A 16561-nucleotide genomic window follows, 5' to 3' on the forward strand; every position below is an offset into this window, starting at 1 on the left:
TCACATTCAATATTGGGTAATGCTGGATTTACTCATGACTGACTTTGTTTTACCACTAACCTGAGGGATTAATCGAAGACAGCCACTGGTAAATCCTGCATTACCCACACCCAGATATTGTGAAAATAAACACTACTAAATAATTAGCTAGGATAGCATACCTCTCAATCTATGGCAATTTAAAATCACAATGCTGGCCTTCAGAAATTACAACAAAGGGTAAGAAAGAATAGTATTTTCCTGTTTCATGTCCAGATTTTTGCCTCATATTTTGGGTCTGTTCCTCATACATAAAACTTGTGGTTTTCTGGCAAATCACTGATGATTGAAGCCACTAAATAATGGAACACATTTGAATGTCAGGCTCCATATATTTCAGAAAATACATGCTAGCACAAATTGTGTATTTTTGGCAACTTTCTAAGTTTATAATAGCAATATTTAAAATATGTTCCTATTTATGAGCCTTTGCCCCTCCCCCATTATTTTAGACTTTTGTCTCTACATTTTGAGAGGTATGTGCTCCACACAATTAGATATATGTCTCAGAATAGTGATGTAATCATTTTTGTACAACCTTTACTTTAGCAACCCTTACTTTACTGAGGTCAGTTAAGGTCAAACAAAGCCAAGTCTGAAACAAAAAAACATAGTATGGTTAAATCATAGCAGCTCAGAAGTACATTAAACAGATCTTTCTTTATTGCATACAACAGACAGTAAAGCATGGAGTCTTTCACAGCATTGTGAAGTGATAACTGCATACAGCTGGCAACCTTCCTCGTTAATTATTCAGAAGGATCCAACCCTGCTCCTCCTTTGCAGTTGCCTGCTGTGAATATTAATAAGAAGAGTTACATAGCGATAGGGATGAATTTCAGTGTTGGACAGGAAGAGTAAGTACATCATGTTACAAAAGCTGTTTCAGTGTTGAGGTTGTAGGAAGTTGCTAGGAATTTCTTTTCCTTAAGGTTATTTGTAAAATGTTTTGATAACTAACAGCTGCAGAACCAGAGCACAGCAGCAGGTTTTTCTGTCTGAAAAAGGATTAGTACCATGAAGCTAGAGGTAAGTCATACTGAGAGTGAGCACACACACACAGTGCTGCTGTAGGAGAATTTGTGTTCTGTGGGTAAACAGTGTATGTGATGTTAACCAAACATTTAATTCAACAGCAGGTTGTATCCCTGACTACAGCAGTCAGTGTCAGAGATTGAAACTGGATAAAAGACAGGAAGCTGGAAATAAGAGATATTGAGAATGCATGCACTCAAACCATTAGACATACACACAGAATCACAAAGTGCTGCAGCTGAGGAACTGGTATTGTATAGACACTTGTACAGCCGCAAAGCATAACTGTTGCTTAGGGTGTTCCTTCTTTTACTAGTTCTTGATTGCATGCAGGTGACTTGTGCATTTACTTTGGCTACACACTCTGTTGTATGCTTACAATGCATTACAGGTTTGCACTTGAAAAGTCTGTTTTAGTGTCTTATTGAATGTAACAATGTTATGTATCTTGACCATGTGGTTTTTATATTTATTCAGGCCAAAGATTAATCATATTTGCTTAGTCTTTGTTTTTGCAACTTGCCATTTTTTTAACTAAACTAGACCATGACTGAGATCTTAATACATAAATAGATGCATAGGTAATTATTACTAGGCTAGCCAATTTCCCTTTTAAAGGTGAGAATCAAACCCTGTACCTTGCATCTGTGAGGTAAACACCTTAATCATTATACCAAGTAAACAAACAAAATAAGTAAATACATCAGTCAGCCAATCCATACCATACTTTATATTTTCAAAATCTTGAGAGGAGTTGAAGAATGTAATATTGGCAGACTGAAGCAGGACAATGACTTTGAAAATATAAAATGCTAAATAATAAAAAGTATATAGTTTTATTTAGTTTTCGTAAGCATGTCTGTATTACAGGCATTCAGAATATGACATCAAATAAGAACTATGTCTCTAGATCATACCTCACATTTTGTGTGTGTGTGTGTGTGTGTATGTATGTATGAGTGTATATTTTACTCTGTGATGCTGATGTATGCATCACAAAAATACAAAATTCCTCAGCAAATTGGGATCATATCCCACCACTGTGTATATCTGTATGAATGTCAGTATTTTCTTAACTTCCTAATTTCAGGAGACAGTGAATAACATAATGTGAACATCATATTATGTTTATATTACCTCATACATACTGTATTGTTTGTAAACATTTTTATGGTGTATGTAATACTTTGTGGAGCTTTTCTCCCTGGGCCTGTGCTGAAAAAGGGCGCAAGCTCAGTCAGACATTGCCAGTTAACAAATGTCAGATAAATAAATTATTTAGAGCCTAGAGGTTAGCAGTGTATAATGTGGAAGAAAATATCTTAAAAAAACTCTGAAAAAATATGGAAAATTTGAAGCGCTTTTGATTGGTAAACCAATACAATAAGACAGCATCTAGGCTGCATTTGTTAAAGCTGTTTAACACTATTTTCTTATAATCTAGCTGTTCCCTGCCTACTTCGGGTGCAATGTTTGTTTTAAAGAAATCTGTTATTCCAAGAATGGTAATTGCAAGAATACAATCTCCTCAGTCCCTTCTCCCCGAATTTATATGTCCCTGAGTGTTTTTATTGCTTTGTATTAGAAAAGTGCTCGCAGGATGAGCAGTAGCAAGTCCTGCCCACCATACAGTAATCAATGAAAGTTAAGTAATATTCATACTGACAGCAGCATGAATATTCATTGTCTATTTGTAGTTTGCCCTTTTCCTCAAGGTAGTGCGATCTTGTAGATGGTATATTTAATTTGTGGGGGGCTTTCCCCCTGCAATAATGAAGAAAAAAAAATTATTGCACACAGAAATCTGCATGGCTGTCAATCATGCATCTTTTCCTTACCAGGATTTGCCCGTTTCAGTAGATGTTCCCAGATGTTATTTGCACGCGTAAAGGATCGAGTGAGCTGCATAGAGCAGGGTAAAGCGCTGACAAACTGCAACCAGGCTCTACCAGACCATACACCACACTTAAATACGGACACTAAGGAGCTAGGTGCCGAGGTCACTGAAAACGACTAAAAAAAAATGGTCTCATCAAAACTAAAACCTTTGGAAATGAAACAGTTTCCCAAAGACAACCTAAATTTGGTGGAAGTAAAGTAAGCAGAGAGACCGGGGATGGAAAGGGAAGTTTACTTCAACACCCACACCCACAAGGGTTTAAAAACAAAAACATTCTACCTTGCACACACCTCATTTTTTTCAATATTCACATCCCCAATGGATGTCATTGTCCCCCATCATCCTCCCTCATCGACCCATGATGCGGTTGTTTGCTTCATTTGTTTCAAATGTACACCCCGGCAAAAACAGCTGAGAGAGACCAAAAGTAAAACAACCATCTGCACCATCTCCAACCAAGGTCTTATTCTGGTAGCTTGCTTAGGAGACAGCTAGCTATTCAGTATTTCAGTAGCATACTGCCTCCTCGAGGTGATCTCTGCCCACCCGCATAAGGGGCCATGCCAATGGAGGATCTGATGGACATGCTCAAAAATCAAAATCCATCAGGACCACCCAGCTAAGCTAAAGACTTAAACCTCGGCGCAGTATGAATAAAACATGCTGGAGGGATAGATTCATAACCCAGAGGCTTCCCTCCTAGTAGGCAGTGCCTCCCTGCCACTCTTCAAGAGAAATCAAAAATCTTGATGGTGGATGGGAGATTGGAAGTTTACCGTCACATCTGGTCACATCACTGCTAGACAGGGGCACAAAACAAATTCTATATATATTCTATTTTCATTGTGTCACTGTGTGACTAGAGCACAGCACAGTATTATATTTTTTACATTTTTTTTGTACCATTTCATGGGGTGGCAAAAACACCCACTATGGCTAGGCTTACAAATGCCCCAGGGCAGATAGCCTAGTACTATACTATGAAACTATGAAACTATGACAATCACTGAGGATATGCCCACTTCTGCGAAGACCGGCCTGCAATTTACGTTTCTGATGCAAAGCTGTTTTTACATTTATCGCATCTACTACAAGACTGCATTTGTGCAAGGCTTTCTCTTTTCACCTTTTCACTCTGACTGGCAACCATGGAGTTAGCATATATAAGTAAGGGGAGTTGTAGTGGGGAAGGCCTTTTTACAAAAAAATAGTGGTGGTGCTGCAGTAGCGTTGTCGCCTTACAGTTAGACGTTGCCCGTTCGATTCTCAGTTAAAACGTCTTCTGTGTGGCGACATGCGTGAATGGGCGTTCCTTCGTTGAAGGTTGTGCGTTAGGCCCGGCAAGCCAGCACGTAAAAGTCTACTGCCAATCTTTAGTGGACCGGAGTTCCGCTGTGGCGACTCCTAACCAGGAAAAGCTGAAAGACACAAACAAAATTAGGGAATTATTCTTAAAGTACTTATAGTGGATCCAAGTTTCCATATGTTAATGTATATTTTCAAATTGTTTATGGAATGTCAGAGATGTTTTGTGGTGAAGTTTGCTGACATTGCCATTAGAAATCTGATTTTGAATGACATAGTTTTCATCTGGATTCTTGCTAAGTAGATTGTACTTTTTCAACACATGGGTTTTGAACTTGTCCTGTAACTCAGGATGCAACGACCCTTCCTATTTCACAGGTACTTCTAAATATTTCTGATGTAAGTGAACATTTCACATGTGGTCACGTTTACTGTCACACAAAAGGAGGCACGTGCAGTACTTTAGCAGCTTATCTCCCAGTTTAACCTTATGTGGCCAAGCAGGTTGTTTTTGTAACACTCGGGTATAGTAATACTAAGATAACTGAATGTATTCCTGTATGCTACAGTACTGGGAATGCATATTTGTCATTAGTAAAAAGCTATATTCACATTCCATACGTTACAATGTGGACATAACAGGTTTAAGACTGGCAGTGACATTGGAAGCTGCACCTATTTTCCTCACACTAGGCCATTAAAAAAATCAGGTCTGCTGGTTGATGTGGAGTCATCCACTTTGAGAGTGTGTATCTGTTTTTTGAGCCATTTGGCAACCCATCTTACAAAGAAGGGTTTTACATTCAGTTTGCTAAGTTTATCAGTAATGCCTGAATGTGGGATTGTGTCGAAAGCCTTTGCCAAGTCGAGGTTTGCTGTGTGCACAGATTTGCCCTGGTCACATTTCCAAAGAAGTCCACCAGTTTTAACAGGCAAGATCTGCTCTTGATGAAGCCAAATTGGGTAGGATCCAGGGTTTGGATGTCACCTATGTCTTTATTTATGTGGTCCATAATGATATGCTCCATGGTCTTACATATGAGGCTGGTCAGGGTTATGGGTGTGTAATTCTCCAGGTCTGTTGCTAGGCCGCCTTTATGGAGGGGAATAACTCTCACTGTTGTCCATTAAACAGGTACAAAGTCTTTGGTTAGACTATGATTGAAAAAGGTACAATGGTAATCCTAGTTCATGTTTTAGTCTGTTTAGAACAAAAAGCCTGGGATATCATCTGGTCCCACAGAGGCTATGTTTTTTGCCTTGGACAAGGGTTTGAGGACCTGCTCTTCAGATATGTAGGGTGGTGGGGGTTGGAGAAGGTTTGTAATAAGTTAGGAGGGAATAAGGGAGTTAAATTTTCACCAAACCTATCCACTAGCAGGTTTGCTATCTCTGTGGGGTCAGTGAGTGTGATACCATTGGTCACTAGTTCTGCACATGCCTATGTCCTACCTTTTAGGCTATGTACGTAGCTGTAGAAGACCTTATGGTTATCCTTGGCTGTACTTGCTAAGTTTCTCTCAAAGGAGCCCTTAGAGGATTTGACAAGTTGTTTTATTTGTCTGTTGAGGATGAGGAGGGTGCTTTTCCATTGTTGGGGCCTTGCCTTTGTTTTCTTGGACAGCAACATTTTGCATTTATTGTAAAGTTTGTTGATGTTGGATGTCCACCATGACAGCTTGTTTTTACTTGGAGCTCTAGCTTTGATTCTTTCTGATATAGCTGAATTTATAGACTTTAATGTAAGCTTCGGTGTAGTTACCACTTCCAGCTTGGTGTGTGGCTTGGATTGCATTTATACCTTGACCTAGGAGGGTATTATTTGCCTTGGTGAAGTTTCTTAGTCTGATTTCACCCTTTGTGAGTTCTGTTGTTAGTGTCATCTCAAAGGTGACTGTTTTGTAGTCAGATTTAATTAATGAGTGTCTAACAGTTGTGGCACTGCATCTGTTTGACATGTTATTGAGGACCAGATCTAGAATCTTTGTTCCTCTTTTCGGGGTCTGAACAGATAGTTCCAGGGCATTTGAATTAGCAAAGTCAAGAAACTTTTGTGCTAGCAAGTTGGGGACTAGTGTAGATTTCCAAGTTGATGGTGGGATAATTGAAATCCCCATAACCAGAGTGCTCAGTAAATTTGGATTGTCGCCATTGTGGTCAAGTAGGCTTAATGGGGGTCGTGACCCATGGAGGAGGATGTACAACTGTCTGTGACTTGAATGGGAGTCTTACCCACAATAACTTTGATTTGGAGTAACAACATGGAGTTGTCCTGTCTAACTAGACAGGAAGTGAATTTATATCTAATAGAAACACCGCCCCCTTTGGTTTTCACATGTTCATTTTGCAGTCTAAAAGTGTGAAAGGCATTGTAGCATTGCAAGGCAGGGGTACTCTCTGAGGTCTTGAACTAGATTTCTGTGACTACACAGACATCTACATCTTTTAGTGATAGAAGTGCTTCCAGGGAGTGTAGTTTTTGGTTTAAGCTCCTAGCATTTAGCAGTATGACCCTTATTTTGTTCTGGTTTGCTAATTTCACATTGGTAATGTTGTTTTCAAGACCTCGCCTAAAACAGGCACTGTGGGGGAGGCAAGAGCCTTTTCCAGCAACAAAAAGCCTAGAGGTGCCAGGTGCAAACTGTCTCTGGCAAAGCAGTGAGGCTTCCCAAGCTGACAGGAACTAGAAACCCTTTGAATGACACCAAAAACTAAGCCAATTATTGAAATCAATCATTTTTGTTTATACTGCAGTATCATTCTAAGTGAGGGTAGTATGCTGCTCAAGGCTAGGGACATATCTGCCTGGGACACATACTCAGAGAACTCAGCCATGTCTCTGTTCATATAGTCCAGTGAGGTACATCTCAGGTTGTTCACATCAACATGAACTATTACAGAATCATGATGGTACTTGTTGCTGAGAGACCTGAGTGCATGCATGATCTGACAAATCCTGGCACTGGACAGGTAGCTGACCATGACATTCTCCTTGTCCAGCCTGGTGAGTGGGACATCTGTGTGTCTCACTATCGAGTCACCATTGACAAGAAAATTTGTTTTTTGAGTGTTTTTCCTTACAGGCTTGGTGGGTGAGATACTGGTGTTGCTATGTGTTGTGGGTGCTGTAGGGACTGTGTTAGTTGTAGCAGTCTTGTGTTTTAGAGTTCTCTGGTGTTTAGGTAAGTTTTTCGAGAGAACATCTATATATGTAGATTTTTGTGTTTGATGCATACTGTGGGTATGAGTAATGGTACTATGTGTATATGTAGTGGTGGGTGAGTTGACACCCTCTTCCATGTTAGTGTTTTGAGTGCAAGAGAGCATGGATTCAAGATTCTTGGTGTAGATACATCTCTTGCACTCTGTACTAAAGTGAGTTATTAGTAGAAGGTTGTCAGTGTACATGAGGCACTTGCTACACTGCCTCAAAAGACCCAAGTCAGAAGGATGGCAGGAGAAACAGGGGTAGTCCAACTGTCCATAATGCTAGTTGAAGACTGTTGTCACTAGGGATAGCTTTTAGAATTTTCATGGAGGAGCTCAGTGGGTGGATATTTCTGCCTGGAGTTTTATTTTTATTATTATTTTTATTTGGCTGGTGATTAATAGGTTACAGCTCACTAGCAGTATTTATTTGATCGGGAAAGCACTAAGGATGAGGGCTACACAAGTGTGCTACAGTAGTATCTAAGGGTAAAACTGTTAAATGTAACTAGCCATCTTTAGCGCACAGTTGCGCAACAGTGCGCAATGCTGTGCAACGTGCAAACAAGTAGAAACCTTCTCAAATGTAGGGCCTAAATACCAGAAGCTAAAAACTTGAAATAAATTTTCAAAAGATTCAAAAAGATCAATGAGGAAGCTTATTCCAAGCCCTAGACCGACATCCCTTTACCAGACAGGGTCCAATCAACACAGTCTTCTCACTAATGCAGCTAAGCCCCTTCCAATTCAAGATGACCTGGAAAACATGCTCAGAACAAACAAACTCTTATAGTCCACTCTTTTGGAATTTACTAATTAAATCTTGGCTCTGCACGTATGCCTGTAATCTGTCCTATTCGATCAAAGCCTTTCGCTGTTTGGATTTGTACCGTCTTTCCTTTCCTCAATGGGGAAAGTAATCTGCTCGATCTGTCATAACTAGATTTCTGGATATTACGCTTCTTAAACAATTGAGCCTTGATTTTTTTTTGTTCTGGGATTTAGGCTGCAACAAACTTGAGGAAATAGGTAGCGTAGTTCTAGTTTGCCTGGAAAGTAATCTTTCAGCAAGCGAGCCAAGAATATCATCACAGGGTAAGTTTTTGAGATGAAGTAAATTCAAGAATATATCAGTATTGTCAGGCTTTGACCTTTCAGATAAACTGCTTTGCACTATGCACTGCTCGTTCAGCTAGACCATTGGCCTGAGGATGTTCAGGACTACTAATGATATGTACAAAGTTCCATTCTTTTGCAAATTTTTGAAACAACTGGCTAGTGTATTGAGCACCATTGTCAGAAAAAAAATTGTGTGGACTACCACAAACTGAGAAATGATATTTCAACTTAATAATAACTGTAGTTGAGGATAAGTTTGGTAGTAGATCAATCACAAACATGTTTGAGTAAGAGTCTACCAAAACTAAGTAGTGTTTATTGTTCCATTCAAATATATCATTTGCTACAGTAGACCAAGGTAGTTCAGGAATTGGATTTTAGCTGAAGCAGTTCTCTTTGAAAATGCAGTCTAGTACTATTGCATACTGAATGAGAAGAAAGAACTTTATCAATGTCTTTTGATAATGTAGGCCAAAATATCAATTCTCTTGCTCTTCTCTTTGTGGGTGTGGATCCTGGGTGACCACAATGTAGAATTTGAATATACTCTTGTTGTAAGGAAGCAGGAACAAAATTTTAGGACCTTTGAAAACAATGCCATCTTCCATCAACACTTCATTTCTGTAAGGTAAATATGTTTGCACCTCAGGTGATGCACTAAATTGCTTTGACAGCCATCCGACATTAATATAATGATTGAGCTTCTGTGAAATTGGATCAGTCTGAGTGTGATCTCTTAACTCATCAAGTATAGTGGTGGAAAAACTACGCACTGACATCACATCAAACTCAAAAGTTTTTCAGTCAAGCTGTTCTTTTGTATTTCTAGGAGATTTGGATAAAGTATTCAGCCAGCTAAAGCAACTTTCCTTTAGTGTAGATCATTTTGAAATTGTACTTTTGCATTTTGAGCAAAATGATTTGCAGTCTCCCTGGAGCAGAATGCATAGGCTTATTTAGAATAGTAACTAGAGGTTGATGATCAGTTTTAATCTGAATAGCTTGACTATAAATATAATCATGAAACTTGGAGCATGCAAATACTATAGCCAAAAGCTCTTTCTCAGTGTGAGCATATTGCATCTTAGATTGGGTTAGTGTTGTAGATGCACAGGCTACTGGTCTGTCCTCTTGAAGTATGGTTGTGCCTAGGCCAAATTTTGAAGCATCACAGGAAAAAATAACTGGTTTGGTCGCATCATAGTATCTTAACATAGGTGGGGTGGCAATTTTCTGCTTAAGGTTTTCAAATGCCTTCTGATGATGTTCCAACCATGACCATGAAACATTTTTGCATGTTAGCTCTCTTAAAGATGCTGTTAACTCACTGAAGTCTGGTATAAATTTGCCTAAATAGTTGTCCATGCTCAGAAAACACTGTAAACTTTGTACACTGTCTGGCACTGACATCTCTAGAATAGCTGTTTGCTTGGTCGGGTCTGGTCTCAAGCCTGTACTTATAAACAAATGTCCTATGTGCATAACTTCTGGAAGTCTGAATTTGCACTTCAGAGGATTGAGCTTTAAGTTTACTTCACGTGCTCTGTCTAGAACTTTCTTGAGGTTTCTGTCATGCTCTGCTTCACCATTGCCTCCAACTAACAGATCATCTGCTATTATGGCACAAGGATAACCTGAAAAAAATTTGTTCCATTGCATGCTGAAAAACTTCACTTGTAGAATTTATTCCAAACAACATCCTTAGGAATCTGTATCTGCCAAACGGAGTACCAAAAGTAGTTATAAATGAGGATTTGCTATCCGGCATCACTTGCCAAAATGAACTCTTCACATCCAAAACAGAAAATACAGTGGCATGCAGTATTAGAGCTACAACTTCTTCAACTGTGCACATTGGATGATACAGTCTTTTTAATGCTTTGCTCAAATCTCTTGGGTCAGTGCATATTCAGATTTTATCTGAGCCTTTCTTGTGAGTGGCTACCATGGACAATACCCATTCATTTGGTTCTGTGATTGGACAAATCACAACTTGCTGCACCATTTTATCCAACTGAGCTTTTACTTTGTTTTACAGAGCTATCAGAACTCTTCTTGCTGGTCTGACTACTGGAGTGATCTCTGGGTCTAACTTTATGGAATATACAACTGGAAGCTTTCCCAATTTATCATCAAAAACATCAGCATACTCTGAGAAAATGGCTTAGGAGAAATTGGAACTCGGAACTGCACTTACATGATGAACTTCTTTAGCAAAAGAAAGCAGATTCATTCTTAAACTATCTTTGAGACCCAATGAAGATTGCACTGGCCTTCAGACTACATAGAATAACAAGTTGTAACAGTTCTCGGCCAAATAACATGAAAGTATCACTGAACCTTCACTTTGAATTTCTTCACCTCCATATGTAACAAGCCTCGCACTACTGGTTATATTGAGTTGTTCGTTAGTTCTTACTTTTTGCAACTGTGTCCGCTAATATAACATTACACTTTGACCCAGTGTCTACTTTGAGCTCATTGGATTTTCCATTAATCCAGACTGTACAAAACACTTCACTTCTTGTCAATAAGTTTACTGCATCAACTCTTTCAACAAGCACTGATACACCATCTACATAGAAAGCTGATTGTTTTGGCTCTACTTGATCAACATGCTTGTTTGTGCGACCTTTCTTTACAACTGCATGAGACTTACTTGATTTACAAAATGTTTGGAAATGGTTCCATTTTTTACATTTGCAACATTGCTGAGCAAATGCTAAGCACTTCTCTCTTTTAGACTCATGATTCGCGCCACAATTGCGACAGTTAACAATAAAGCTAGATTTGAGTTATGCTGATTCACGTTTGTGTTACACTGAGCTGGCGCTGGAGCTTTCACTTTTTCTGGAACTTTCTAGAAAATATGTGGCTTCTTTGGAAATCCTATAGCTGCCATGTGCTTAGGCCTGTTCTTGTTTGTCAAGTGTTGCATACTATCTACATGTGCTCTGGAGCCAACTGAATCCATGCTTTTGTCACTCGCAAGCATACTTTTATGTTTTTTGTTACCTCATGGTTTTGACAAACCTTTATGGCTTTGCTCAGTGTTAAATCACTGTCACGAAGTAACATTTTTCTCACAGCAGCCCTGTTAATACCACATACAAGCCTGTCCTTTATCAGCTCATCTTTTAGATCACCAAACCGATATGTCTTAGCTCTGTATCTCAAGTCAGTTATATAAGCTGCAAATGTTTCCCCTGGTTTCTGATCTCTTGTGTAAAACAAATGCCTCCCTAACATAACATTCGTCTGGGAGTTGCACATCTCTCTAAACTTACGCTTCAAACACTTGGGATCTTCCCTTGATTCAGCTTGTACAACAATATGGCGGTCTGCACCGTTTCCTTCATATACTGCTGGTGCATACACAAATCAAAATGAATACCCTGGTGCATGCATCTCTATCTGCATAAGCTGCTTGTATGAAAATATTGTACTCTTGCTCAAATATTCTCCAGTTCTCTGCAACATTCTGATCAAACACAAGTGGTAGGGGTTTTTGAAATCCGTCTGCCATATTAGCACATACCAGCGAATGGGTTTTTTGCAAATAAGCATGAATATACACACATACAAATATGCAGAAGTTTCTGGCATAAACAGAACTTGTCCAGTGCCTTCGTGCTCTGAATTTATATTCTGATTGGTCAGAATTATGTGAATGAATGAACTTGTAGTACTTTTGAATGACTGGACTTTGCAAAATAAACTTCTCTAGCTTTTCAATAGTTACTGAACTTTGCAAAATAACTTCTCGATGCTTTTGAAATATTATCTATAAAGGCAGAAATGCTAAAGTAATTCATCATGACTTGTGAATCTTATTGGTAAAGGCAGAAATGCTAAAGTCACTTACTATCACTTGTTAAAGTCGTCACTTTAAGAAGCATTTGAGAACTTTACAATGCGACTGAATAACTTACGAGCACTGTAATACTCTTGTAATGTTGTCTTTTGCAAGAAAACACCTCTTGGTGTAAGAAACATATCAAGCAACTGCACAATGCAAATAAATCAAACACCTGTTGCCCAAAACTCAATAGCTTTCGAAGTAATTATATTTTGTGAATAACTGCATACAGCACACTGAAATGTCCCCAAAATGGCATTACCTTGCTAGGTAACTCTTTACAGTACAAGAAGCACTCTGTAATGGCAGCACTTTGTGAACAGACACACCCAACACAAGAACTTTTTCAAAATAACTATACTTTGACTGGACTGCATGAAATGGTTGCACTTTGCAGACAATGAACTCTTCGAAATACATGCACAGTAATAAGCACACACTGTAAGCCCTTTTACACACTCTGAGATACTTCAAATAACTTTAGTTACGCCCTTGATACAATGCGAAGTTGTAGTTATGCCCAAAGACAACACTTTGCCCAAACACATTGTCGCCTTGCTTTATTTTGCTTAATGTGCCCTTTTCTTTCCTGTTGTAATAGTTCTGCTCGTTTAAGCCCTTTTTATGCCCATCTTACTTTTCTTGTGCTCGTTTTACTTTAAACATGCTCAACTTTGCCTCAAACACATTTGTTTTGCTTTAAACATACCCATTTTGCTTTACAGTTAATTGTTTCATTGAATACTTTTATCTTAAACATTTTCTTTAGTTAAACTTTTTGTACTTTACCCTTGCCTGATAATGCAGTTTGTGCCCTTGTAATGCCCGTTTATTGTCTTTCACGTCGAGTAAATAATTTGTTTTATTTTTCGTTATCTTTGATTCTTTCTGCCTATGTTTGTGCTCTTTTCTCTTGGTTTTACCTTCGCTGTCGTCTTTACATCTCATGGCTGGAAACATTCTTCTCTCTTTCATCCTGGTTCTGAACACCTTGTCGCTTTTGTGTTAGGACACAAATAAATGAATATTTGTGGGTTCTGTTCAAACAGCTTTATTATATACAAACACATTACTATTGCTGACTGTAGACTGTAAGTTAAGTAACTTGTATACAATTAATGACTATGATCATGCATGCTCACTCCATAGCTGCTCCTTCAAAATGGCACTAAGGTTGTGCACATGTGCAGGTTATGTACGTGCACATACAGCTTTGCATGCTTCTTAAAGATTTACACTCTGATCTACAGTGAGTAAGAAAATAACTTCAGTCTTATTTTTTTTTCAAATATATTTTTATTGCATTTTTTCTTCTTATTTTAATACAAGAAAAGAATATCACAGAAAAATATAAGAACAGGTACTAGTAATATCAAGTTGCAGTAATCCTAATAAAGTATATATAACATGAACCATCAGTGGTAAACTAACAATATGTAAAATTAACTAACAATCAAGTTGTTCATATTGAGCTATAATACAGAAAACTACACAGAGATAACGTACAACACATTGAAATCTGACATTAAACCACTTGCATCAAGACATTTCTAGCCTACCTAACTTACGTTATATCTTGCACTGACTATATACACTATATACATTGATGTCACCTTGAATGTTCATCTTATATGTATTACCATGACCTACCCATTGTTGTTGTGGTAAACATTTTACAATATTAAATACCTTTAGTTTCCCTTATTTACATAGAATAATACTGATGCTGTAGTCCCTTGTTCATAAATCAGTTTTGACCTATTTCTACAACCGTTCTCCAATGTTTCTGATAATAGGATTTTTTTTTTTGCTTCTTGTAATTAGTTTACTGGCTAATAAATATTTTATAGCCATTCCTTTAAATTCTTCCCATGTGATTTTATTTCTATCTAACCAGTTTTGGGCTATGTATGATTTCATCATTGCACACTGTGTGACTATGATGTGTTTATTTTCATAGGAAAAATTGGTAGGGAATACATGTAAAATTGCCATTTCCCATGACAGGGTAGATTTAGTGTATCCCTTTTTTTCTAACTTGGCACAACGAACACCATAATTTGTAAGCATTCTTGCAGCTACAAAAAATATGAAGAGTGTCTGCAATGGTATATGATGTAATAAGGAGAGTGTGCGGGATTAATTTTGCTTAGAAAAAGTGGTGTGTGATAAGCATTGTTATTAATCATAATTTGGGTGTAAATTAGTTTTTTGAGGGGAGGCTAGTTTCAAAGTAAGCTCAATTGCAGCAGAGTTTTGTTCAACAGTGATCTTATTTTTCTCTTCCCAAAATTTTGAATATAGAACTGCATCTTGATATTTAATTTTTGTTATTAATCTATAGGTATTTGACAACATTTTAGATCTCATAAGTAACAGGTTAATAATTTGTTGATATAGCTGCATGTCTTGGCTATCTATTTTAACATTCATAGTAATTGTGTTAATCAGGTATGTTAATTGGTTGAGTATGCTGTTATAACTTTTATTTACTTCATATCTTTGCCTAATATTTTCAGTTGAAAGGCTTTTGACCTGATAGATGTCACGTATGTTGATGTTTTTGATTTTGGGGTACTGAGTCAGGTTTATCATAGTATTATTTAGTTTAATATAGGTTCATAGGTAGGTACTAGGCTAGTAGCCCTAGGGCATATATAAGCCTGGCCAAAAAGGTACCCTGGCCACCCAAGAAAATTATTGTCCTGTGCCCCTGTCGAGCAGAGCCACAGAAGTGATCCCTGGGGTGAATTTTCTATTTCCCATCCAATCATCAAGATTTTTCTTGAAGAGTGTTAATGAAAGAGCTGTGACCTAGATAGGTAGTCTGTTCCAGAGTATGGGAAGTCTGTGGGACAGGACTCTATCCCTCCAGCATTTTCTGTTTATTGTGGTGACAAAGTTTAGGTCCCTAGAGCATGTAGCTCGGAGGGATTGGGATTTATTTAAGTGGAGCATGTCCAACAGCTCTGGGTTTGACATAGCTTTGTATGTTAGGCAGAGATTGCCTCTGAGTAGGCGATATGTGATGGAGTAAAGCTGGAGTTTTTTGAGACGGTCTGCGTAGGGCATCTGTTTGAGGCCAGTAATCCTCTTTGTGAGGTATTTCTGTGGCCTTTCCAGTTCTTGTAGATGTCTTGTGAGGTACATACCAAAAGGGGCATTGTACTCTATAATGGGTCTAATGAGTGATGAGTAGAGGGGAACAATGACCTCTTTTTTTCTGGATGAGAAACCTTTTGTGATGAGGTGAGCCACTTCGAAGGATTTCCTAACCACTGTGGCAATGTGATTATCAAAGGAGAGACTACTGTCCACCTGTGTCCCATGATCTCTTATAATACTTTCGGCGTTAAGTAGACTACCACTTATGTAGTAGTTCATGGGTACAGTGTTTTTACCAAAGGAGATGACAATACACTTTTTGGCATTGAGCTTCAAGACATGGCTTTGACACCAGGCATCTGTCTCAGTGAGGACTTTTGTAGTATGTTCACATCATTAGGAGTTTCGATTATGGCTCCTAGTTTGCAGTCATCTGCAAACTTTGTTAGCCAAAGACCTTCTGTGTTAGCATGTACTTCAGAGAAGTAGATACCAAACAGGAGAAGACCCAGGACTGAACCCTGTGGTACTCCACTTGTCACTGGTCTGAAGTCGGATTTGGAGTCTGCTACTTTCACAGTGTGGGCTCTGTCCATGAGCCAGTTGGCAACCCATCTTGTGACATAGGGATTCATACCTAGTTTAGTGAGCTTGTCTATAATTCCAGAGTGGGGGATGGTGTTGAAAGCCTTGGCGAGATGTAGATAAGCTGTGTGAACCACCTTACCCTCATCTATGGCTTTGGTGACTGCTTCAAAGAAGTCAGTCAGGTTTAGGAGACATGATCTGCCTTTTACAAACCCAAACTGGGTAGGGTCCAGAGTTTGGAGATTACCAATGTCTTTGTTTATGAGTTCCATAATGATACGTTCCATGGCCTTGCAGACCAGGCTCATCAGGCTAATGGGGCGGTAGTTCCCAGGGTCCGTCGTGCTCCCCCTTTGTGGAGTGGGATAACCGTCGCGGTTATATTATATTAGGGTTAAGGTGTA

General features: G+C 38.6%; 1 protein-coding gene across 1 annotated transcript in view; it reads left to right on the top strand.

Moving 5' to 3' along the window:
* Positions 1-881: 881 nt before the first annotated feature.
* The window catches only part of LOC122799411 (zinc finger protein 883-like), a 129570-nt gene continuing 113890 nt past the window's right edge, over positions 882-16561 (top strand). Inside the window, exon 1 of the mRNA XM_044068442.1 lies at positions 882-1068. Coding sequence (XP_043924377.1) covers positions 1057-1068 — 12 coding nt within the window. The 5' untranslated portion in view covers positions 882-1056. The remainder of the gene's footprint in view (positions 1069-16561) is intronic.

Source organism: Protopterus annectens, chromosome 4.part0 (assembly GCF_019279795.1).
Source record: "Protopterus annectens isolate FY-2018-M chromosome 4.part0, PAN1.0, whole genome shotgun sequence".
NCBI classification, from domain to species: domain Eukaryota; kingdom Metazoa; phylum Chordata; order Ceratodontiformes; family Protopteridae; genus Protopterus; species Protopterus annectens.